This window comes from Ascaphus truei, chromosome 1 (assembly GCF_040206685.1).
Source record: "Ascaphus truei isolate aAscTru1 chromosome 1, aAscTru1.hap1, whole genome shotgun sequence".
NCBI classification, from domain to species: domain Eukaryota; kingdom Metazoa; phylum Chordata; class Amphibia; order Anura; family Ascaphidae; genus Ascaphus; species Ascaphus truei.
Window position 1 is genome coordinate 410,241,734 of NC_134483.1, and position 26,578 is coordinate 410,268,311.

At 40.7% G+C, this 26,578-nt stretch overlaps 1 protein-coding gene across 4 annotated transcripts in view; it reads left to right on the forward strand.

Annotated features, from left to right (window-relative positions):
- The first annotated feature begins 1,517 nt into the window (after positions 1-1,517).
- NR3C2 (nuclear receptor subfamily 3 group C member 2) overlaps positions 1,518-26,578 on the forward strand; it is a 272,459-nt gene continuing 247,398 nt past the window's right edge. For 2 of the 4 annotated variants that reach the window (XM_075613808.1, XM_075613818.1), the window contains exons 1-2: positions 1,983-2,297; positions 9,790-11,584. In XM_075613808.1, the coding sequence (XP_075469923.1) occupies positions 2,240-2,297; positions 9,790-11,584 (1,853 nt within the window). In that variant the 5' untranslated portion in view covers positions 1,983-2,239. Of the gene's footprint in view, positions 1,937-1,982; positions 2,298-4,750; positions 4,800-9,789; positions 11,585-26,578 lie in introns of those variants that run through there. The other 2 variants (XM_075613836.1, XM_075613827.1) reach the window with 2 other exon arrangements.

Consider the following 26,578-nt stretch of genomic DNA (forward strand, 5'->3'; position numbering starts at 1 on the left):
GTGGAAGCACTGTATCCTAGGCGATAGTGGTAAAAGGCAGGGTTGCAGATCTGTCTAAGGCTGTGGCCACGCTTGCATGGAGCGTGCTGACCACGCGGTGCTTGCTGAGTTTAGTTTCGGAAATTGAAATGATCCTGTCCCTGCTCACGCGGTGCGCAGGCACGCACGCTCACCCACGCTTGGCACTTAAGTAAACAAAAAAGAGAGACTTTGAAGCGCGCTCAACTTGCCCGCAAAGCCCCCCCCACACGCGCTTGCAAAATAGCTAGCATGAGTGCGCTCAGCGCCAGCAGGGCCGCAGCCTAAGGCCTCGATCAAACAGGCTGCTACACGGATGCGCGTTTGCGAGCCTCTGTCTGCTGGGCAATGTGTGAACATCCCCAGCAGACAGCATGACGCGATTGGGGACGTAACAAAAAAAAAAAAAAGTGTTTGTGATTGACTGGCAAAGTACACGTGACGCGGCTGCCGTTTGAAATTTCAACTTCAGTTGAAAGCTTGAGTTGCAGCTGCGACAACGCTGCACTTCGCCACCGGGGGTCGTTTTCTGTTTGAAAACTCCCACAGCACACAGCGAAAGAGGGCGAACGTGCGCGCGCACGTCGCATCGCGTTCTGTTTGAGCGAGTCCTAAGATATGTGAATGTGGTCAGAAGTGATCTTTTTATTTGCTACATATACACATATACACAGATATACATACACACAATGTACAGCACTCCCGATATGTTTCGGTCTCCACTGAGCCCTTTAGCAATAAAAATAAATATATCTAAATAATTTTACCTTATATGCACTGGAGTGCCTGTCCCGTTTCGCTCTACCTTTGTGCTGCATGACATGCACCCTGGAAGATCTACATCTAATATAAAGGGCTCTCTCCAATATATATATATATATTTCCGCATACGTGTGCATTTTGGACCCAATTAACCACTTTTATGTGATTATCTTTTGTGCTGTGCCGGTATATTGGATCTCTAGGGATTATCACTGACTAACTATTTACCCTTTACCGTGCACCACACCTGCCTCTGCTGAGTTTTTTTTTTTTTTGTGCAGTGTGTACTGCTCTTCTCTCTGCACACACTTTTGTTTTCTTCACTCTTCCCCAGCTTCTCAGCATACTCCAAAAGGGTCTTTAGACACAGGGCTGTGGAAAAGAATAATAATGCTTTTAAAGCACATAATAATAATAATAGGATGCATGTGTATACGCTCCATACACACAAGCACACACTGCATACGCATCGCATGAGTGCAGTTCAACGCAGGCACAGCCAGCCGACCTTCGCGTGTCACTCCCAGTGACGGGGTAGAGCAGCAGCGGATGACGTCACCAGCGCGGCCCCACCCTCCCTCTCTCTCTCTGTACGTGCTGCGGGCGCCTGTCTGTTTCTCCAGCCCTGAGAGGGGAGGGGGAAAAAAAACAGGGCGCGCACCCCCGCACGAGACATCAGCCCAGCGCGCGCACCTATCTCCCTCGCCTTTCCGAATCCTGCGCGGGAGCGCGCGCGGCTGGCTGACAGGGAGCGCGTGAGAGCCTCACGCGTGCTCAGTCTGCCTGTCACTCAGCTGCTGCTGCTGCTTCCAATGCAACTACTGGCCGGGCTGCTCCGTGTCTGTCTGTCAGCGCAGACACTCACCGGGACGAGGCACCGAGCAACGCTCAACACTACTGCAACTACCAGCGTTATTTTTTTTGGTGTTTTTATTTTATTGTTGTTGTTGTTGGGCATCTGTTTAAGGGGAGAAAAAAAATCCGTCTCCCAGGAAATACAATAATAATCCGGAGAAGAAGAGAAGACACCGGGAGGAGTAACAGGACGAGGGTCTGAGCGAGGAAGGGGTTGAGAAGGGAAGATTAGCCGGAAAAGTTTACACCACCTCTCCCTGCAACTCGGTGCAAAGCCCCGAGGAGTTTAATAGGCACAATGGCAAGTTGTATTTGGTTCATCCGATTGCTTTCTTAATTTCTGTGTTTTGCTGTCAGGCAACCTCGATCTCCCAGATCTGGTTTGGGAGGGTGTGACGGTGAAACGTTGCTGGAGCTGTCATCCTGTGATGATCTTTAATTGTGGTGACTGATCTGTGTGATCAAGAGGAGGAGAAGAAGGGGTGGGGGACTGATTGTGTGTGTGTGAGATCAATACTGTCACTACTGTTCCGGATTGAATGGAGTTTTGCATTTTCTCCCTCTATACTCTTGATTGTGGCACTGTCATTTAGAAAAGGTGTGTATGTGTGTGTGTGTGTTGGCTGGAAGGAGCCCTCACGCCATCCTCCTCCCATGTGAAGGTGAGTGAGAAGTGGTCACTTTGCACGGGGGGGGGGGGGGGCAGTTTCCGCCTGGGAAATGCAATAGTGCAGAGTCCATGCTTGGCAGGGAGGAGAGGTCCGAGCCGCCAATGCTTTTATGTGAGCCACACTAAATACCCAGCAGGTAGCCTCGCTACTCCTAAATTGTTCTATAAACAAAAGCCAAACTTGTGCAAACCCTTCCCGCGGCTCTTTGGGGCGGAATATGGCGTTCAGTAGCACAGTGTGGGGGTCTGTCAAAGTCTGAAAGGCTTTGGCAGCGAAGAGACGTCAGCATTGAAGAGGTTAAACCGGACACGTGACTCGCTCATGTAGGTGTTGAGTATGTTCGTTTCCACAGCCACGATCTCCATGTATCAGCTGCTCTGCTGCCGATCCTTGGAGGGACTGTCAGTGACTGCCAGTGACTGCCATTATTTGGTTTTGCTTGGTGTAATTAGGGATGGGATACTTTTCTGCGGACACAGACAGGGGCTGCCCTATTACTAAACGCAGACAAATGAAAGGACGATGTAAATATAACCTGTGCCACTGGCTGCAATAGCACGACAGCATATTGCAATGGTATCACCGATTTTTTAATAATGTTATTTCATAGCTTGTATAGCGCTGACTGTATACATATCACTGTACATAGACTTATAGGCACAATAAGTCTCTGCCCTGTAGAGCTTACAATCTAATATCAGAGTTGTAGAAAGATAAAGTGGAGCGGGGTTCAATTGTAATGCTTGCAATGTAGTTTGCAGTATGCCACCCCAGCATGCCCAAGTAGAGCAGGTCACATCAAAGGGTGATTTCAAGGCTCTCCTTTACCCCCCACCACCCTGCCATACGCACATTCTTGTGGGTCTTTGTCTGTTCACCTAGAAGATGAGCAGGTGTTGCCCAGTTTATGTTGTGTTTTGACTTCGTATGGTTTTACAGTGCGTCACAATGGCTGACTTAGCCCTCTAATTTAATTACTTAGGTAAACTAGTCTGAAGTTTTCTAGTATCTACTTCTGCATTGCCCGCCCTCGCTGCCCTCCACCCAGATAAAATAGGTTGCATAATCGGCAGGAACAAAATGACCTGCTCTTTGTCCAACAATGTGGAGTTTTGTAACAGTTTATTGCCCTTCAATGCTGTAAACTTAAAAAAAAATCATTCCCTTTACCTCAGTTACAGTATCAATAAAAATAAATAAAGCTGGATAGGAGACCAGAATATCTGTCTGCCACAGATTAGTGAAATGTATGTATGTATGTATGTATGGACTCGCCTAGTAATACAAAAGTACTCCCCACTCATTACATTTTCCTGAGCCTTCTTACTACGGTAGTGTCTTTCCAAAGCATTTCTGAATACATCGACTGTATTTGCCCATACCAACTCTGCTGGAAGGCTTTCATGCATCTACCAATAATATAAATATATATCTATAGATGTACATTGCATAGATATACAGTATACAACAATTGTAAATCTATATATTCATCTACATATGTGTATACTATGGAAAGGAGAATTGGGGGACCTGTCTGAGACATGTCACGTTGATTCTAAGGCTGCGCTTATAGTGACGGTGATGCGACGTTGCATGCGCTTATAGTAAGCGCATCGGGAGCGGCGCGACATTTTGAAGCCGGTCAAATTTGATTTTTCAGAGGCCGTTGCCACATGTGACAGCCTCTGAACCAATCAATGGCCAGGTCGCTTGCGATGTCGCTACAAAGCGAAATATAACTTTCGCGGGTGACGTCATCCGTTGCGCGCACTATAAGCGCGGCCTAAGTATTCTATATCATTGCTATATATATATATATATATATATATATATATATACACACACACACACACACACACACACACACACACACACACAGTGGTCGACAAATCACCAAAAAATCTACTCGCCGAACAAAAAAATCTACTCGCCACATAGCATTTCATGTGTGCTGCTTGGGCCAATAGGAGCTCGCCACGTTGTTAAATCCACTCGCCCGGGGCGTGCAAATGTATAGGTTTGTCGAACACTATATATATATGTGTATATATATATATATGTGTATATATATATATTTATATATATATATATATATATATATATATATATATATATATATATATATATAATTTATACCTGTAATAATTAGTAGATACAATTTTTTTCTGGTGCGTGCCAGTCAGTCATGCATTATTGCAAACCTCGGTAGAAGGGAGTTTGAACGTGATGCACAGAGCTGTTCTGCCAAGTAGTGCTAAATAAACTACAGAGGGCATCAGGCGGGGTGCCAAATAGTGAGGCCTGCGTGGCTCACCTTGGTGCAGGTGGAGCTCAGAGCATAGTGTCCTGGAGACAGCGTTTTTATTTAAATCATTACCTATCTTTTTTCTTTTCTTCCCCCCCTTCTCCCCCCCCCCCCCCCACTTCTTGCTATACCTGTTCAGTCAAGAATACATTTCAGAATGTAGACAGATGGATCCAGTTTTGCAATCGGTAAGTACAGTATCTTGGAATGAGAGAAGGCAAATTAAAAATATATATATATCGGTAACAAGAAGAGCGGGCAGAAGAAAGGTGCTTAACCTTTTATTAACCTGCAATGCTCTTGCAATAGGAAATTAAGCATGGCTATTATCTAGTTTCAACTATGTTTGGTTTATTGTGAACGTGCTAGGGCTGGCTAAATTTGCCCTCTGAAATTGGGTTACATGTGTGTAATATATACATATTGATGGGCTTCGACAGTTGGGATAGCATGATGTAATTTAATTAAAATGAATTTATTTTCTTTAATCCCTTCGCTGCCAGAGGGCTTGCAATGCATTGACAGAAAAGGCATATAATATAATGTAGAAGTAGTGCTCAACTGTTACTGTACTAAAGAGGATAATATATCCTGCAAAAGAAAAAGTGCACTTTTTGATTAAGAACAGTAATAATAATAAAAAATAAAGATACTCTTAATCATTATAAGAGAGGCCTTTTCCGTTAAAATATGGTGTTCTGCATTATGTAGCAATATTAATGGGGACCCACTTCTAATATAAATACCTTTTTTTATTTATTTTTTATTTTTTTGTTAGAGGTGGGTTTGTATATGTGAAAAAAAGTAGCAGTGCTCCCCACACTGTGATCCTAGGTTCTCTATCCGTATTGAAATCACTTTTTAAATATGTTGACTTATGTGCACGTAAAAAATAATAATAACTTTAAGAAACCCTCTGTTTGTTACGAGACACAAAAAAACTTGGTTGCACTGTTTATCTGGTTTAGGATCGCTAGAAATCATATATTGTACTTACATTGGTTTAAGTATTACTACTTTGAGACTTAAAGTTGTTTTTATAATATAATGTATGTAGTAATGGAACTCGGTATACAGTACAGTATGTGTACATTTATCTTTTTTAATGTTAAACTGTACACCCTATTTCATGTCTAGAAGATCGTCTCTTCTCAATGTTTTTATTTCTTGGTTCCCTCCCTCCCCTCTACATGCAGCACATTCAGACATTGTGTGGTACGATGCACACGCACAGTAATTGCACACAGGGCACTGCTGCGTGTGTCCCTCGGAGTGCTGCCTCCTCTGGCAGCACTGAAACGGTTAACCTCTGTGTCGCAGCAACTTTGTATCAGTCATGTCACCTTCCTGGTGAGTGGCAGGTCAGTCTGGCCAATTAGGAGGCTTGGGGCATCCAAGGAGTGCGAATGAGAGAGGCGTGGGGCAGGGCTAATTTAACTCTTGCCTTGTGACATGGTGTTTAACGTCTTCAGTACCAAAGGGTCCTGGACTGCATTGTGAAGCCGTGAGGAGGTACCCACTTAACTCTTTGCAAGTGACATATTTAGCCACTTCAGATGCCAGACAATGAATTGTTGGCTTATCTGGCATGATGGGGGTTAAAGGACTGGCACACTCCACTCTCCCATCTCTGCCACCGCAACCCCCGGCACAGATCAATGCCAAGTCCTCTGCTGTGTGCAAGCTTGTGCTAATCTCTCTCCAGCACTCTACCTGCTGCCCCTGCAGGATGTAAGGGATCGGATTAAAGAAGGGGGAGGGGTGGGGGGGGGGGGGGGGGGGGCGGGAGAGGAGGGAGGTTAGGAAGGCAAATAATAAGTGGGACCAATAACGGGTAGTGAACAAAGAAGGCAGGTGCAAATAGTGGTCCATCTCCATCTCTCCTAGGTCTAGATTCACAAGAGTGCTAAACTTTAGCAGTCGTTTACTCCCAGCCACTTGAACAGGAGTAAGGCATGCTAAAATATAGCACTCTTTTGTGGATCTGGACTGTAGGCTGTAATTTGGGCATGCTGCATGGATTAGATTACAATAACTTGATGTTTTTATATTATAAATACAATTAAGTATATGATTACATATGTATGGAATAACATAGGTCTATCTATCTATCTATCTATCTATCTATCTATCTATCTATCTATCTATCTATCTATCTATATCTATCGCTATAGTGCAGGGGTGTGCAACTCCAGTCTTGAAGCCCCCCAGCCCCTAAACAGGTCAGGTTTTAAGGATATGCCAGCTCCAGCACAGGTGGCTCAATCATAGGCTCAATTGAATACCTGCGCTGAAGCTTGGGATATCCCGAAGACCTGGGGAGGGGGGTACGGGGGCGTGGCTCTTGTTTTTTTTTTAAATTATTATTGAATATCCAAAAAATACATAATTTAAAAAAAAATAAAAAGTAATGGGTTTTACATTTATTTTTAAGTTTTTTCGACTAGAAGAAAACTTGTGGTTCCCTTTGCTTAGCAACACAACAATTGTACTTGATGTAGACATTGTACTCCAACATTATACTTGTGACTCTATCTGCTCGATTGTGCAAATAACCCCATAAAAAAAAAAAAACCCACAACATTTCTATATTCTAAATATAGCAAGAATAAATACACATTTATTTATAAAAATGTTTTACCAGGAAGTAATACATTGAGAGTTACCTCTCGTTTTCAAGTATGTCCTGGGCATAGAGTTGTATGTGTATTTTTTTAACAAGTACATTTATTTGATATGTAATCACCATTAGTCATTTATATTTTGTTGTTTAGTTCTTACAATCCTTTAGAAGTCCACTGTGTAATACTGATGTTATCATCAATTTGTTGATTTCTTCTTTATTCTGGTATTTCCGTGGTGTGTTTTTTTTTTTTTTTTTTTTTTTTTTTTTGTGAACTATCTTTTTTTAGCAATATGAAAAATAAATCCTATTTTAACTTCTAGTAGTTAAGATACATTTTAGGAGATTTAGAACTTATTTTTTTCAGTGCCATTTATCTGAATTCATCAAATAACACTAATTATTCTAAAAAAACAAACAAAAAAATACCCAAAATAGTGTGAGCGTGTGAGTTTTACTGTTTAAAGCTGCAGTTCAGGCAATATCCTGCATGTGTGTTTTTTTTAATAAATCAGTTCTGTAGTAAGAAAAAATACTTTTAGCATTTTCTGTTTTAAAAAAAACAACTTTGAAAGACCAATTTTCTTGTATTCTATTTGAACAAGCATGCTTGTTCCTATAGCAACGATTTACATTCCCCATATTTAAAGATGGCGCCAAACTTTGCCGATCAATAGACGGAGAACAAACTGACCGGCAGCTATGCAGTTCTTTAGGTAATTAGAGATTGCCCACGTAAAACTATTGAAGTAAAAAAATTAATTAAAAAAAAAAAAAAAGACTGAACTGCAGCTTTAAAGTAGCTCTTTACATTTGGGCATCATTGTTCAGTCCAGACTTGCTTGTAACACTTTGAGTCTGGAATACATTGTCCCCCATTTGCAGTGAAAGCTGAAGATAACTTAATTGTGCTTACAAATGTATTTCAGAACATTTTTACTACTTTGCATAGTAATTAATGAAACGTTGTAATATAATTGTCAAATTGAGTAGCAGCTGAGGTAGAGCCCTTTTTTAACAATCAAAAGTACTCGGCTCTTGTTGAATCACTTTTTATTTGTCTATTGGTCATGGCAAGTTTTAATACAGACATCCAAATTGCCTGAACCAAATGACATGTATTTACTAGTCTTTGGAAAAAAAATGACGAGTCTACTGTACTTATCTTAGTTTTATTAAAATATATCACCAGTAATATACATTCTCTCACAGCTTGTAAGCAGCACAAAAATTATTATATTTCATTTCTCCGGAGAGAAATGAACCACTTACACATTAGCATAATGTATATGTTCTAATATTTCTAATATCAAGTGCTTTATGATATTCATCATTATGCTATAAATCCCTTATGGCAGCCAAGGTGATAACTTACGTATTTGTAAATCTAAAGTGTTTGTACATACACTTGGCTATAATTTAACCCCGAAAAAAATGTAAGGTTTAAGTAAAACACGGCTATTAGTTATACAACTGGGGCTAGGAGGATTTTCTGTTAATGGAAGGGTTGTATAAACGTGTTACTCTAGCACAGGGGCGGCAAAACTCCAGTCCTCAAGGGCCACCAACAGGTCAGGGTTTAAGGATATCCCTGCTTTAGCACAGGTGGTGCAGTCAAAGGCTGAGCCACTGATTGAGCCACCTGTGCTGAAGCAGGGATATCCTTAAACCCTGACCTGTTGGTGGGCACGTGAGGACTGGAGTTGGCTACTCCTGTAGTATATCAGTTTGTTTAGTGGGGGGGCTTGACATATTTTGAGAGGGATGCAGCGCTTAAAGAGGCCCTGCACTCTCCCCCACCCCCCCCCCTAGAGCATTTAAATTAAATGCCAGGGGAGCGTGCAAGGCCTCTGTCACTTACCTTGTCTCCGGCAGCTTCTGGCAACATGGCGTCAAATGACGCCGCAGGGTCACATGACGTCAGAAACATCAGAGAAAAGGCAGGGGGGTGCAGACAAAAAAGTTTTGCACCCCTGGTTTAGTGTATAAAGGAGATTCATGTTCCTTATACTGTATGTGTAGGATACAAGAGATGCTACAATACCTGTCATCTCGGCTTCATGAACCCCCCTCAAAAGTATAAAAATAATATTATATTCCACATTTCAAAATGCAACAGATCATTGTTTGAGATGGAAATTGTTAAGCTTAATGACAGATAATTGCTGTATAAATTCTCATTATTATTTAATAGTAAATTTAGTTAGCAAGCATTAAATTGTATTCTATAAATAAAGCAGGTCTATTTACTCTGTATAAAGTGCAATCTGAGTGCTGCTTATAATAAAGACCAGTACATGTTACTTGATGTTTAAAATTGTGATAATCATTTAATAAATGAAGAACATTTTTAAAAAATAAAAGTAGCTGTGGTGTTTTATGAAGTGGGCATGTGGTGTAGAGTTGTTGTTTTTTAAATGATAAACAAAAAGGGTTTTAGTTGTAACCGTGGTGGGAAAATGGCCACCTTTCCAGTGGGTTATTGAAAACAAATGAAGAGGTGTGACTTTGAGCTCTCATCACTTAAAGGTCATTTGTTTTTCTTTCTTGTCCAGGTATGGAGACCAAATATCCCAGCTTCCAAGGAGTAGTAGATATGGAGAGACGATGGGGTCAGAGGCCCCAGTCCATGGATTATTCCTCCTCGGGTTCCAGGCAGCAGACTCCTGAGAACACATACATGGAAGTTGTAAACGTGAGCTGCGTATCCGGTGCTTTCCCACAAAATGTTGCAGACGGAAACCGCAAAGAGAAACAAGATCTCCTCCCTCGCCTTCAGCAAGATAACAATCAGCCTGGCGTTTTAACCCGGGAACCTAAACCTGAACTGGAATCCAAAGAACTTTCCACGACTGTAGCAGAATCTATGGGATTGTATATGGATTCTGTGCGGGATGCTGACTACACCTATGATCAACAGAACCAACAAGGAGCAATTGGTTCTGGAAAGATTTATCAACATATGGAACAGCTTGTAAAGTTTTACAAACAAAATCCTCGTGGCACTTTTCCAATAGACTGTCAGAATCAACCTGTAAGGTCGCTTATTGTAGACTCTGTTAATTCCATGAATGGTAAATTAAAGAGTACTACTATAAGGAGCCCCTCAACCTGCAATGAAAAAACCCTGTCAACCAGTAGCCCCTCTAACATGACACACTCTGTTTGCAGCCCCACTGGAATTAACTCTGTTTCCTCAACTACCTGTGCCCCCAACTTTGGAAATTTTACAGTGCACAGTCCGGTTAGCCAAGGAACTCCTGTTTCATGCTCACCAAATATTGACAATAAGTGTTCCATTTCTCATAGCCCTGCCCATACAAGTGCGGTTGAGTCCCCTTTGTCTAGTCCACTGAGTAGTATGAGATCACCCATTTCAAGCCCACCAAGTCACTGCAGTTTAAAATCTCCAGTATCGAGTCCCAGTAATATCACTATAAGGCCTTCTGTGCCTAGTCCTGGTAACATAAACACAAGATGCTCTCTTTCCAGTCCTTCCAATGCCAATAATAGGTCCACTATTTCTAGTCCAGCTGCAAGCTCCATGGGGTCTTCTATTTGCAGTCCGGCAAACAATGTGTCAGGATATCCTCCCACTGTCATGTCTACAGGATCTAGAACTGCTCAAGATGGCGTTATTAACACAGAAACTAAAGATAAAGGTGCTCAACAAATGATATTTCCCAAATTGGAAGTAATGGAGGATATTTCAGACAGCGGTACGGCCAGCCAGCTAAACCTGGTGAAATTTATTAAGCCAGACCCAGATGAAACTTTCAGTAATTCGTGTTTTGGAGATAATAGTAAAGTTGCTTCCAATTCAGCTTTCCCAATCTCAATAAAGCAGGAGTCGTCTAAAAACACTTGTTCTAACGCTCTCTTTAAAGGCAGCCAGTCTGGAAATCCTTTTCCATTTATGGATGGCTCATATTTTTCCTTCATGGATGACAAAGATTACTATTCTCTCTCTGGAATTTTAGGACCACCTGTTTCATCATTTGTTGGAAGTTGTGACGGTAATGGCTTCCCTAACCAGGGCCTAGCCACGGGGATTAAACAGGAGATTGATGATGGCAGCTTTTACCCAGAGAACAGCATGCCTTCCTCCGCTATTGTTGGTGTTAACTCAAGTGGACAATCATTTCATTACAGAATTGGAGCTCAAGGCACTATCTCTTTGTCACGACCTGGCACTAGAGACCAGTCTTTCCAACATCTGAGTTCATTTCCTCCAGTGGGTTCACTGGTAGAAAGTTGGAAAACACACGCTGATTTGTCTCAGAGCTCATTGTCATCCAGGAGAAATGATGGTTTTCCGGTTCCAGGATACATTCCAGAAAACGTGTCAAGGTGAGTAAGAAACTAATCACGTTGTGGATACACCAGACAGTGGATAGCGTAAGACTGTAATTGCCACATACTTAACTGAGAGTCAGTTGGGCTGGGTGTGATCTGGAATGATTGAGACTCAAGGTGTTATTTATGTATTTAATTTGTTTCAATTTAAAAACATTTTTTATTTACCATTGAAATGTGATTTCGTTGAAATTTCTTTATTTTTCATGACCTGCAGATTGTGTATTTACATGCATGTAAATGTTCAAAAATCTTTCCTTTAACATGTTATACAGAGTTTAAATAGTTTTGTTGGTTCTGGAGAATACTGTATTCCAAGTACGTTGTCATATCAGTTTTCAGTGACATGATTGTTATAAATAGATGTTGTACTTAATATTCCTAGAAGAAATGGGTACATTCTTCGAATGGTAATGCAGATCCCCAATAGAGAATGAACTATTTGCCATGCATTGTGTCTGTGATTATCTTGCATTTTATTAATGGAATCATATAAAAGATACCTTTTTTAATCTTTGATTATATTTGACTCCTCTTCTTTAGGTATACAGAGCGAACATTAGGTTCAACATGGTTTAATTGATGCATCAAACTGGGCAACATTTGTAGAATAACACTCCTGTTGATCTATGCAATTATTTCTCATATTGACTGTCACTGCAAGCGTGGCAGAATTGATGCAAACTACCTTAACGCACTGAATTAAGATATATATATATATATATATATATATATATACAGGCATACCCCGCATTAACGTACGCAATGGGACTGAATCATGTATGTAAAGCGAAATAGTACTTAAAGTGAAGCACTACTTTTTCCCACTTATCGATGCATGTACTGTATTGCAATCGTCATATATACATTCATAACTGATGTAAATAACGCATTTGTAACAGGCTCTATAGTCTCCCCGCTTGCGCACAGCTTTGGTATAGGTGGGGAGCTGGTATTGCTGTTCGGGACGTGCTGACAGGCGCATGCGTGAGCTGCTGTTTGCCTATTGGGCGATATGTCCTTACTCGCGAGTGTACTTAAAGTGAGTGTCCTTAAACCGGGATATATAGATATATAGATATATATATATATATATATATATATATATATATATATATATATTATACATTTCTTTTAACCATCAGGAGATGTTGAGAGATAAGCGATCAGCCCACTTTTGTAACAACCAATGAAGTTCTTTAAATAGCTATTTGTTTTGTATGAGGAACTGGGGAAGTAGAGGCATTATGTTACACACTCATCCATAGAATCCATCTTCTTGACTGCATATCACTTGAGCTATAGATCAACTTCACTATCTTTGCACTAAAGAATGTCGCTAAAGCTTACAGATCACTATTGTGGGGTGATAAGTCTAGGCCGGGCGAGATGTGTATTTTATGAGCATGTTTATGGAATAGTGGGACGGGGGTTAATCATTTTAATTGTTAATCGCACATCTTATCTATCTGTTGTATCGCTTGTGATGTATAAGGCTGAGATTATACTCACCGCGTGCACGTGGCGCACGTCTGTCACTTGCGCGAATGTGCACTGTGCTTCAGGCGAATCGGGAGGCGTGGCCATGACATCACGTGAGCGGTTAGCTCTCTTTGGCTGAACCGCTTAACTTGACGCGGCCGTCGCTTGGAAAGACATTGCTTTGTCTGTCCAAAATGCCGTCGTGCCTCATCGTGCATGCGCACTATGGGCGGCCTCATAGGATTGAGGCATGTGGTTCGTGATGTGCGTGCACACGAGTGCCGTCGCGACCAGTATAATCGCGGCCAGAGTAATTGCGGCTTAAACAAGTCAAAGCCTGTCATATTTTACAGTCCAAGAAGTTACAGATCTTCTAATAGTTCTCCAAAGGGGGCAGATCAACCAAACATTTTGGAGTAGAAGAAGCCCACACGCTTATTATAAATAGCATTTTAGATGCATTGAAAGACTTGAAAATTATAATATTTCAACATTTTGCAAGCATTTATAATATTTACAGAGCCGGCTTGAAATAACGCGGAGCTCGGTGCTGGGAGAGAGCGTGGGGCCCCTTACCTGCTCTGGCATGTCCTCATCTCAGTGGTGTCATGACGTAGCGGTGTCACGTGTTCTGGGCATCGCAGAGATGAGGCGATGCCGGAAAAGGGAAGCCGGATGGAAGGTAAAAGGCGCTTACAGAGCCCCCGCTCTCTTCCCCCGGAAATCAGTTTTAAATGTTGTGAGGAAAGAGCACGGGGCATCTGTAAGCGTGGGGCACAGTGCGATGGCACCACCATCAAGCTGGCCCTGATTTCCTTGCAGACAGCATTTGGCCCATGAGCCGCTAGTTAAACGGCTCTGTTCGAAGTCATTCCATTTCGATCAAAAAGTAATCCATTAGTTTAGCCTTGAAAGCAGAATTCTGTGCTACATTTTTGTCAAATATAATCATTAAGACCACTTTGAGTGGTGCTCATTTGAAAAAACAAGTTTTATTTTTTATTAATATATATATATATGATTACAACACTCCTGACAGTCTGAGTTTGAATAAAAGAGTGCCGTGCTACCCCAGAAATTGTAAGTGGAATGCATTCTGTTGCAGTATGTAACAAATTGGTATAGCTCATTTGGAAAAGGTGCAGCTTTTATAAACTCGTTCTTGTATGAAACTCCATTTTTCAATAACTTTTGTACATTAAATGGGATTGGTTTGAGAAGTGGTAGTTTTGGTGATGTGTGGGACTGAATATATTTTTGAGGCGTTTCTTGAGTATTTGGAGAATTAGCGGAAAGTGTTTGTTATGTTACTATATAGCCAAGGTTCTAGATTGGCAAGAGACCTGTAACTTTACAAGCCATAACTTTTGCAATGGATATGGGAAACTTTTGTAATGGAATTTCATATTCGTTTTCTTTTAATATTATTTATAATGATATTGTACAGGCTGTAAACATAAATGTAAGTAATAATATTATAGATATGTGTGTTGGTTGAAATAGACACATGTTTGCTTTTATAAATGCATGAAATGGAACACCTCCAGCGCAACTCACTACTACTTCTACTTGCACTAAAGGGGTTAAATGAAATAAGAGTACTGCATCTCGAGATGTATTAAACAATAGACCTTGAAAATCCACAGATGGACAGGTTATATACTGTTTCTTCTAGGTCTGCAATAAAACAGAGTTTTATATTAGAAAAAGGCAGCAAAAAAAATATCCCTTGTGAGCACATTTGCATCTCAGACAGGTCTGCAACCCTGCTTTCCCCATTATCTCTTGGCATAAAATGCTTCCACTGCAGCCAGGGATTCTGCGAAATGATATGGAAATGAGCACACAGTGTCACCTTTTACTTTATGCCCATGTAGAAGAAGCAAACTTCCATGTTGTCGATACCTACTACTGTAGCTGCTCTAACCCTTGAAAACAACATAAACATGCGGTTGGAGTACGGGAATGCCTTATATGCAAGATTACCAGTGTGCCTGATGCAGAGGCTCAAGCTTGTGCAGAGTGCTGCAGCTCGGAGGCTGAGACGTGTTTCTCACTCGGAGCATATCACTCCCATCTTGCGCTATCTGCACTGGCTTCCAGTGATCTTCTGTGTTCGGTTAAAGTTGGCCGTAATGGCCTTTAAAACTTTGCAAGGTCAAAGGCCTGCCTATCTTCAGTCTTGTCTGAAGCCGCGGAGGGATACTGGCTATGATGTTAGCTATGATGTTAGCTTCTCAGGCGGGGTACGCCTCTCCGTGCCAAGGGTACTGCACGCTACGCTGGGTGGGCGGGCCATCTCGTGTGCAGCTTCAGAGGTCTGAACTCGCTACCGCCGGAACTCAGTTTTATATCTACCTTACCACTGTATCGGACTTGATGTAAGACTTGCATCTTCCTTCTGCTTTTTCCTGTGTAACAAAACAAATGTATGTCATTTTAATTTGTTTAACTGTAAAGTATTGCGATTCCCCTTAAGTGGAGGTGTTTTTTTAATCAAATAACTGATGATGATGAATCTTTAACCTACAGTAGAGGTGAAGATGAACCAAAGACCAAAGCACATCAAGGATGCACCACGCACATTTGCTTTTAGAGATGTAATATCTCTACTCTACAAAAATGTTTTTCCTAGACTCTTGAAAGGACATTCCTCCACAATCCCGCAGGCCCCTTCTAAGCTTCAATGATCCTGTCCAAGTGGGATAGAACAGCATGACAGGGAGAGTCAGTTGAAGCTTTATTCCAGCCTGATGATGTCACTTCCTTCCCCAGGAAGTGAGTGCCAATAAACAGTAAGGAGGATCAAGCAGGGGATTCTGGGAGAGGACATAGAAACCAGAGTCTCCCTGGTACAATATATAATTCACAAGTGTCTGTCTGTTTCGCTCTGGATTACCTACCTTTTTAGAATTGTTGATATACTCGGCCCTGCTGTACATCGATAGAAATTTCTATACGAGTACATCCCTGAAAAATTGTCTGACAATGACATTTCTGAAGTTGTGACTCTTTGGCAAAAAATAAATGCCCTGTATTTCCTAGTCTATTGGCACTTAAAGTTTGTGGATGCACCTATGAGGGACATTCTCCGTCATCTCTCTACTATGTACTACAGTACATATTATTCTGTCCCCATTGGCTTTATGAAAGGTGGAAATTCTCAGTTGTGTTATCTTCTGTACTGTACATCTACAAAAAAAATATCTGCTTTTGTAAATTCATGCATTTTCATGACTAACTTAGGATAAATACGCCTGGCTTAAGCTGCTCCCTCTTTGTCTGTGCGTCTGTGCGTCTATGGGGTGAGTGGGTGGGGAAGTGGATTTGATGTTGGTCTAAATAACTGTTAGCTGTAATTGCCCAGAACATTTTGGATTTGGAGAGCTTGTTTGTTCTTGCATACCGTTTCAAATGAATATTACCCAGAGACCTGTCATACTTCAGATCAAGGAATATGCCAGATCTTTGCCAGCAATCTGCTCGATACCCATGGCAGTCCACACAAAGATTATCTTCTCGCATTTGAATTGAAAAAAAAAAAAAAAAGAAATGGGTCTGCTCCAGAGGTTAAGCAGTTCAGAGCTACTGGGAAATTGCTGTGCAATGCTTTGCAAGCTCCTCCTGCAGTCAATAGGTCTTTTTGTTTTTTAACTTGAATATCGTTTCTTTAATCGTATTACACAGTAGGTTCTGCTCTGAAGCACTTTTGATTGCCTGTGTGACAAAAGCACTGCTTCCAGACAGCTTTGTAATTTTCCAAATAGTCTTGGAAAATGTCAGCCGTGCTTATAAAAACAGTAAAACTGAAGTTGTTGGCTTGTCATTTTGCCTCCAACCATGAGCAAGAGACTTTTCATATCTATCTCCACTTGCCAAACCTCACTCCCCCCTCAGCACCATGCTGCTCTGTTTGTGTTTGTTTTTCTCTTTAGGTAACAAGTACCTACTTATTTTTGCAAATTATGAAAATGTATTAGGAAGAGTCAAAAATGTGTTTGCTTACAGTTGATGAGATAAATTATTTCCCATTTAGTCAAAAGAATAGACAAAAGAATACAAAAAAAATATTAATGCAAACATTGGTTTAATTAAAAAAGGAAAGAAAATACGCGTACATCAGAGCTGAAAACCCCTGACACATTTTGGGCCACATTTCCCACCACGTGCTGCTCCATAACACACCTCCCATGTTGGAAGATACCTTGTTGTGTAAAGGGCCATATTTACTTAGTGCAACTCTGTAATACACTATTCAGGCGGTCCTCGATTTATACAACAGAATCCGTTTTGGAAAGTAGCGTTGGATAGTGAAAGTGTTGTAAAGTCCCTTGATAGAGCCTTGAGACAGAGAATTGAATGGTGGACTAATTTGGATGCTAGTAGAGGGATTTAAGAAAGCGAAACAGATGTTAATCTAGGAGAGTGAGATTATTTTGGAGTATTTCGATTATCGCTCATGTAGATGGTTTGATTTTGATTGTATGGGAAGCATCAGAAGTTTACAATGGTCCAGGCAGAAGAGAGTAAGAGCATACATGAGTAGGAGAGGAGATGGCTGTTCTCAGTAACACTGAGAGAGGATCACTCCCTACTTCACAAATGTCCCACGGTCAAGCCCCCCCCCCATCGCTCATCAAAGGCCTGGCAGACAGCACCCCAACAATGGCCCAAAGGCACAGATGGTAATCAGAGTCCTTAGCCCAATAACCCAGCTGACAGTCCTGAGTTTAGGTGTTGCTGTCAATTTGAGATACTGTAAAGGAAGCAGGAGATGATGCCGAGCCTAAATAAATGTGGAAAGTTAGTTGTGTCAGAAGCAGATAAAGAGGTCCGGAAGATTTTGAAGTCAGTGTCGGATTGATTTAGTGAGATGAAGATCATTGGAGACTTTAGTCTCCTTTTTTAAGCCTTCTCACAATACTACTGCATTAGATGTGCAAGGATTTCGGAAACACGTGGGTGTAGAGAGAGGCTGATTTATTAATTAGGCAAACTGGGTCAAGGGTGTTGGCCTGGAAAGAAAAAATCCATAAACTCCCAAAGTTGAAAAAAATGAATTTTCTGGTGGAGTGTTAAAGAGGGAGCTAAAGAAAGGGAAGTGGTTGCATAAGCTTGGAGTGTATTAAACCCCCAAAGGAAAGCAACCACTTTTTCTTTTATATAATATATCAAATGCAATGATTCACGTCAGTATAATTGGTCTTATTTTGCAATCAGTGAAATATTTGTGTTTCTATTTTTACAATTAAATAATTACTGGGTGTACACTGCTAAACCACCCTGCTGTGTGTTGCTTCCACTAAACCATTCCCCTCACTGACAGGCACAGCTACAACCTTACTTTCATTATGAGTCCTTCGGTCACTGGGGAGATGAGATTGAATGAGATATTGGCAACTAAAATGTGGCTATTGGCAAATAAGTAGGTTGCAAATCCTAATGCTGATGCTACAATTTGCAGAACTAGAAGCCTGCAGTTATTTGGTTTTATTTGTAGTAGGTAAAATAAACTCTCCAATACATTTTTGCTTACACTTTAGTACAGTATGGCAAGAATTGCCTTCATTCTGTTGCAAGGTAACATTGTCATGTAACAATATTAACTTAAATCAAGGCTATGTAGCCATTCATTCTGTGAAACTGTGAGGCTCCAATTCAGTATAGCGGTCAAGGGCCAGGTGACATTGTATGTTCTGGACTGATGAAAACATGTATTTCTAGATGTGGAATTGCACTAATGTGTTATTTGTCAAGAAATATTTGTAAGAGTAAAATGGGATCATGCAGCCTCATAAATACAGTCCGCATGTGGTCTCTCTTACTTAAAGGTTCTATATGTGGTTACACTAGTTTTAAAAACACACTTGTTGGTAATGCTGTTATTTAACACACCCTTTAGACAAGGAGTGCTCAAGGGCCACCACCAGGTCAGGTTTTATTATTTTTTTAAAACTTTTTATTCTCCCTTCCCCCCCCCCCCCCTCACCACTGAAAAGGATGGGGGTACAAAAATTAAAAAGGAAAGGGAGTGGGTACAGACTCAAAATAGGATTTGGGGAGGGTGGGGGTTGTAGGCTATATTTTCAGCCATAGGAATACAGAGTCATTAGAACATTGTATTGCACATTATTATATTTAGCCACAGTGTGTATGGTTTACGTCCAATATCGCCCGTCTATCTGATTGGTCACAGACTCTTTGTTCCAGTGTCTATACCTGAAGGGGAAGGGGATCTTCTTTAAGGTGAGAAGGTTCTGGTGCTGTCCTGCGTGTCCCATTTAACTTATCCATGGTTCCCATATATTGCTAAATTTGGTTAGTGATTCATTGAGGTAAGCTGTTATTTTTTTCATAATGAAGCGCTAGCCAAATATTTATTATTTTTGAGATATCTGGTATTGGATCTTTCCATGCGGCCACTATGGGGCACCTAGGGGTCATCAATATATATATATATATATATATATATATATATATATATATATATATATATATATATATATATATATATATATATATATATATATATATGCATTCTCTGTATGATACATTCTGGATTGGCCTGTTAAGTAGTGCCGATCAAGAACCAATTTCTACAGTACGTCCCAGAAAGTTTATTAACTGAGAAACTTTCTGCCATAATCCAGATGTTATGGGACAGGTCCACCATATATGTACCATTTTGCCCCTCTGGTCGCATCCATAGAGACACCTATGCGAGGTCTAACTAAACATTTTTGTTGAGTCTCTATAGGGGTAAGTTACCATTGATACAGAACCTTGTAGCTGTTCTCGTTTATTCAGAGCTTATAGATAGCAATTCAGTAGCGTTCCAGATGTCTAGAGTCTCGCCTATATCTTCCTCCCAGTGTCTAAAGAAGTGTAGGTGGTCCCCATCTTTACAGGGGGGAGTGATTGTATTGATATTGTCCCGGTACTCAAAAGGTTAAGTATATGATATTGCCCACTACTGCTTTAGAACTTCTAATGGGTTATTTACTTTTTAATACAATACCACTCGGAAGATATCATCTTGTACTTCCATATTTTTTACGTTTCCTATTATGAGGAATACAAATGATGCTACATATCTATTGCAAAGTTCACTTTAGGATTGAAAGAAACCAATTTTATATAATTATAATTTCTGATTAAAAATCAGATTGTGTCCATTTAATACGAAGCAAAACCTACGCAAATATTGTCAACAGCCCCAACCTGTATAAACAAAAGCAACAGATGTTATCTGGATTGCTACCACATGAAAAAATACAAAAGAATCTCTTGGAAAAACAGAGCATTAACAAGAACAAATGCAATGGAATATACAATACATTGTGCTAATTATGGCTTAATGATGCAATAATGACATATTGATGTCAAAGTTACAATAATATAGGCTGCGTTAAAAAAACATTCAGACAATTCACATTTGCCGTCATATTTAAATCGCTACAACAACATATTTTACCTTTCTGTGGTTTTCTAAAGTTCAAAATGATTAGTAGAGTAAGTACATAATAAAGTAATACATGGGGAAAAAGATAAAAAGGCAATGTCTAAAATAATATAATCTATATTTGTGAACCATATGAATGTGGCTGGCACTTTTTAAGCTTGTGTTTTGATTAACAAAGAAAGGTCTAAAATCGGGACACATTGGTTTGTTTTGCAAAATCACATGAGCAGTGTATGCGTTCGTATTTTGCACATTTAGAATAGTTGTCTCGCAAGAGAGATTCATTGAATAGGTCTGGATGTGGCCAGGTCTTTTCCCTAGGGTGCTGGGCTTGTAACGACAGGCTCTTCATTTTCATTCCAAATCGCAGACTGAAAAGGCTGAAGTTTGAAGAACCTTCTCTCTCCTTGTCTGTGGGTTTATGAATGTATTGTTCCTCAGGCAGCATGCAAACTCTACATGTTATCACAGCCCCTGGTTTTTTTTTTTAGCCACAAAATAAAGCCGTTTATATACTGTATTATTGCTTTGTGGACAAACCTTTAATTCTACCAAACTTTAATTGTAGGGGGATTTAAAAAAAAAAAAAAAAAAAAATTATAATCCTTTCATTCCCAGATGTATACAATCTTTCTTGGTATTCTATCTTCTCCATACAGAATGCCAGTCAGTACTCCATTCATATATAAACTGAGTGAATGATTTGTGTTTTAAATAATAATAATAACTTTATTTCATATAGTGCTTTTCTACTAATGGGACTCAAAGCACTTCACAATTACAGTATAGTGTGCAATACGCAGCACATTGAAATTGTTACAGATACAGCCCCTGCCCCGTAGAGTTTATAATCGGTTTGTTGATGCCTGAGGCACAGAGAGAGAAAGTGGCTTGCCCAAGGTCACACAGACCGGACAGTGGGAATTGAAGCAGGTTCCCCTGATACCAACTCTGTAAACAATGACCCTTAGTTTGAGTCTTTTACTCACTGAGCCATTTCTGAATTGTGATACTGTATTGTTGACGACGGTCCAAAATAAACCAGTCCTAATCTCTTTCTGCCCGGGATTCATTAAGCTCGATCCGAAGTTTAACTGCTGTTGACTTGAATTGCAGGTAACGTGGGATCAAGCTCCAATACCGGTTATCGGATCTCCGGGAATCTCCCTGTTTATATTGAATGTGTCACCCTTTCTTGGAACATCTTTCCCATGGGGGAAAAAAAAGGAAAATCTATATTTATAGGAAGGAATCAGTCTATAATAAACTAATCCGATGTTTTAGTCAAGTCAAAAGAAGGGCTTTGTAATTATCAAGGATATACTGTAAGCAACACATTACCTTTCAAACATTACATTTATCAGTAGTTTCAATTTTGTTATGTATTCTCCTTCAAGATTCTTTTAAATGTGCTGTTTCTCTAGTAGTTTTTTTTATTTAGGTGAATGTATATAGATATATAGATGGGCACCACATGTAATGTTTATCTGAACTCTCCTGTTAAGTCCTATTAAGTCTTCTTAGTTTTGTGTGCTTTCATTGGGTTATTTGCATTCTTCACGAACAAAAAAAGCAGTAAAAATTCACATTCCTGGTTATTTGTGCCTGACCAAAATGTGAGAACCGGTGGAAGGCATCTCAAATCATGAAACAAACTGTTGTTGAAGTGTGAGAGGATTCATTTACAGACCTACAGTACAGTATTACTTTTTCTTTTAGTAAAGACAATTGGATTTTTATTACAGTTTGCAGCATAACAATAGCACAAGTCAGGGATTTGTAAGACTGTGGTCCCCAATGACATTGGTGGTCCCAAAGGCCCTTTTAAGATTTGTTTCTGTCAACTGTGACTTGTAGCCTATTTATTTATTTATAAAATATTTTACCAGGAAGTAATACATTGAGAGTTACCTCTCGTTTTCAAGTATGTCCTGGGCACAGAGCCTATGGCCCTTTTCTGTTACTATCAGTAGATCACCAAAGAATCCGGCCGCTCCTGCTCCTCTTACCGAGCACCTCACACCTGGAACAATCAGCCTTAGACTCTCAAAGCCGCCACCAGTCTAAGTTCTTTCAAAGCTAAAGCTGTCTCACATTTTAATCTGTAACTGTTTTAAACGCCTAAAAGATCAAATATGCTAAACTGTTCATACAATGTCTATATATAATGTATAACCCTGTTCAATTAATGTAACCATGTATTTGTCATCATAACTCTGTGCCCAGGACATACTTGAAAACGAGCAGTACCCCTCAATGTATTATTTCCTGGTAAAACATTTTATAAATAAATTGGTAGTGAAGGTTTGGGAACCTGCTGCTTTTCTGACATGCACGCGCACACGCACACAATATTAAAAACAAAAACAAAAAAAAAACCCTGAAGTTTCGGTACCTTCACGAGAGTGGGAAAGGTCCTAATGTAGGGATTGCAACTTTGTTTTTTGTGTGTGTGTGTGTGTGTAGCCCTGGTTAACTTGTATGCCCCAAACGAAAACCAGACAGTGTTCCTGCACAAAATTCTGGAGGATATAGACCCAGAGTACTTATCCTCAATGGTAGTGGGGGGCGATCTAAATATGGCGCTTAACTCAACGGAGGACAAGTCCCTGACCCCAGGCCGCCCACACACACCCCAGTCTCTGAGCAAGGGGAAGAAATCTAGAGAAATCCTTAAGGAATTCTCACTGACGGACATATGGAGAACTCAACACCAAGGACAAAGAGACTATACATTTTTCTCGACACCTCACCAGACCTACTCACGTATTGACTATTTCCTAGGGACCAAAAATGTCTTAGAGGCTTCCACAGATTCAGATATAGGCCCAACAACGTGGTCTGACCACGCACCTATTACCTTAACCCTATCGGTTCCCTTTGTGAAATCTTTCTCCTACAATTGGAAACTAAACGATTCATTACTAAATTGCCCCGAAGTGGAAAAAAATATTAAAAAAGCCCTCAAGGAGTACTTTGCAAATAACTGTGGCTCAGTCTCATCGCCCGCAATCTTATGGGAAGCCCATAAGGCGGCGATCAGGGGAAATTTTATCTCAATCGCCGCCTATAAGAAAAAAATCAAGGCGAAAACAGTAAAAGACCTGACGGAGAAAATAACTAATCTGGAACAACAACATAAATCTAACCCATCCAAAAGACTCTACAAGGTACTGTCCGCCACTAGAAACGAACTAAGGCATTCAACTACAAAAGGTTGAAAAGGCCCTTAAATGGACCAACCAAAGATATTATGACAAGGGCAATAAGGCGGATAGACTCCTGGCTTCCAAATTAAGAGGCATACAAAAAAGGTCCCAGATAACGTCGATCAGGGGTGGGTCTGATGAGATGTTATATAGCGAGAAGAAAATAGCGGAGGAATTCACCAAGTTCTACACCAAACTCTATAACTTGAAGACTCAGAAGGGGACCTCGGAGGTGTCGAGATCAGAGGCAATCTCGCACTACCTTGACGACTGCGATCTCCCCACATTGACAGAGGAGGAAAACTCCTTCCTCAATGCCAAAATTACCAAAGAAGAGATGGTATCCGCTGTAAAGTCTTCTAAGATATCCAAAACACCAGGCCCTGATGGCTTCTCCAACGCATATTACAAAAGGTTCCACCCAATATTGACTAGCCATCTACTAAATCTATTCAATTCATTCCTGGAAGGGAACCCTATTCCCTCGTCTATGTCACTGGCAAACCTTGCCATTATTCATAAAGAAGGGAAGGATCCTGCGCAATGCGGGAGTTACAGGCCCATATCACTCCTAAACAACGATCTTAAATTATACAGTAAGATCTTGGCCAATAGATTGAACCCTATCTTGCCAAGATTAATAGACATCGATCAAGTGGGATTTGTCTTGGGACGTCAAGCCTTGGACAATACCCGGAAAGTGTTCAACATAATTGAACATGTCCACCTCACAAACTCCAAGGCAATGCTCCTGAGCTTAGACGCAGAGAAGGCATTCGACAGAATTGATTGTCTATTCCTAACTAAAACATTAGAAAAATTTGGCTTGAAAGACACATTTCTAGAGGGAGTCAAGGCTTTGTACCAAAACCCGTCTGCAATAGTCAGGCTCCCGGGCGGAAAGTCAGAGAGATTTAAAAAAAAAAAACGATACTAGACAAGGGTGCCCCTTGTCCCCCCTCCTTTTTGCTCTCACCATAGAACCACTGGCGGCTAAAATACGAAATAATATAAATATCAAAGGCGTAGCAATTGGAAACACAAACTATAAAATCTCCCTATTCGCGGATGATATTATTCTGACCCTAACCCAACCCCAAACTTCCCTCCCCAATCTCCAAAGAGAACTAGAAGACTTTGGCAATATCTAAGGATACAAAATTAATAGTGAAAAATCAGAGGCCCTTAATCTCAGCCTCACAGAGCCAGAAGTGAAATTACTTAAAATAAACTTTGTATATAAATGGAGTCCCTCATACTTCAAATACCTGGGAGTGAATGTATCGAAGAACTACCAATCACTATATCAGCATAACTACCCAGCTCTCTTTGATAAAATCAAATAGGATTTGAGCAAATGGGAAGGTTATCAGATATCGTGGATCGGAAGAATGATATCTATAAAAATGAATATACTCCCCAGGCTGCTATTCTACTTCCAAACTCTTCCGGTCCATGTCCCTGGCTCAGAAATTAAAAACATCCAAAACAGGATATTTCACTTCATTTGGCAAGGAAAAAGACCCAAAGTAGCTAGATCAGTGCTATTGTCACCACGAGGGAGAGGGGGCATGGGAGTCCCTGATATCCACAAATATTACCAGGCTGCCCAACTAAAACAAGCCGCACTATGGAATTCGGACCCAAGTCTTCGGTGCTGGCTCAAAATAGAGACACACTATGCTGAAGTGCCTTCTCTACCGGCATGCCTTTGGAGTATGAATAGAGGAGACATGCCCCCACAAAAATTTAAATTAAGGACGACAAAACACACCTGGGAGATCTGGTTAAAAACCATGCTCAAATATAAGCTCTTTGCCCCTGGCACGCAGCTTACGCCATTATTTGATAACCTCACATTCCCCCCTGGATGTAGGTCGAGACTATTTGATCAACTAAAGGCGAAAGGGATTAAGACAGTGGCCGATGTGCTATCCCTAGGGAGCCTCCTGAGCTTTCAAGACCTGCAAACCAAATATAAGATTCCGGATTTGGACGCATTTAAATACCTCCAAATCAGACACTTTGTCCAAAAACTATCCCCAAACCCGGAGCTCCCATCGCATACTCAATTCGAATGACTATGTAAACCCGACTTGGACCAAAAGGGACTCATAAAAAAAATCTATTCGATGCTAGAAACAGGGAAAGGCCCAGTAGAGCATGATTATATGCTTAAATGGGCCGCCGATCTGAACACACCCATTGAGGAGGAAGACTGGAAAGAAATATGGGAAGCGGCTTCCGCGACGTCCATATGTACTACCACAAAGGAGAACATCTATAAGATACTCTTCAATTGGTATCTTACCCCAGTGAGACTACGACAAATCTACCCTCTGGCATCAGATCTTTGTTGGAGAGGCTGTGGTCAAAAGGGGGACATGGCACACATCTGGTGGTTATGTCCAGAAATTAAGATATACAGGACTAAGGTCCAAAATATAATAAAAGAGGTCACGACCCTCGAACTACCTATTGATCCACTGACCTACCTGCTGGGGAGACCGACCGAGGAAATCGGCCAACCAGTAAGGAAATTAATCTCCTTTATTCTCACAGCGGCGAGATATGAAGTTGCGGCCTCATGGAAGAAGGTATCCCCCCCCCACTAAGGGAATGATTAAAAAAAATTAACGAGGTGATGCAGATGGAAAAACTCACAGCCTATCTAAAGCAAAAGACTAACCCATTTTACAAGGTATGGGAACCATGGCTGATACTACAGGACAGCACCATCCATCACCACTCTTGCCCCCCAAACTAATGAGGGATCCCTGATATAGGAAAACTCAAACATAGCAAATTGGAGGCCGGCCGCTAGGGGCAAATGCC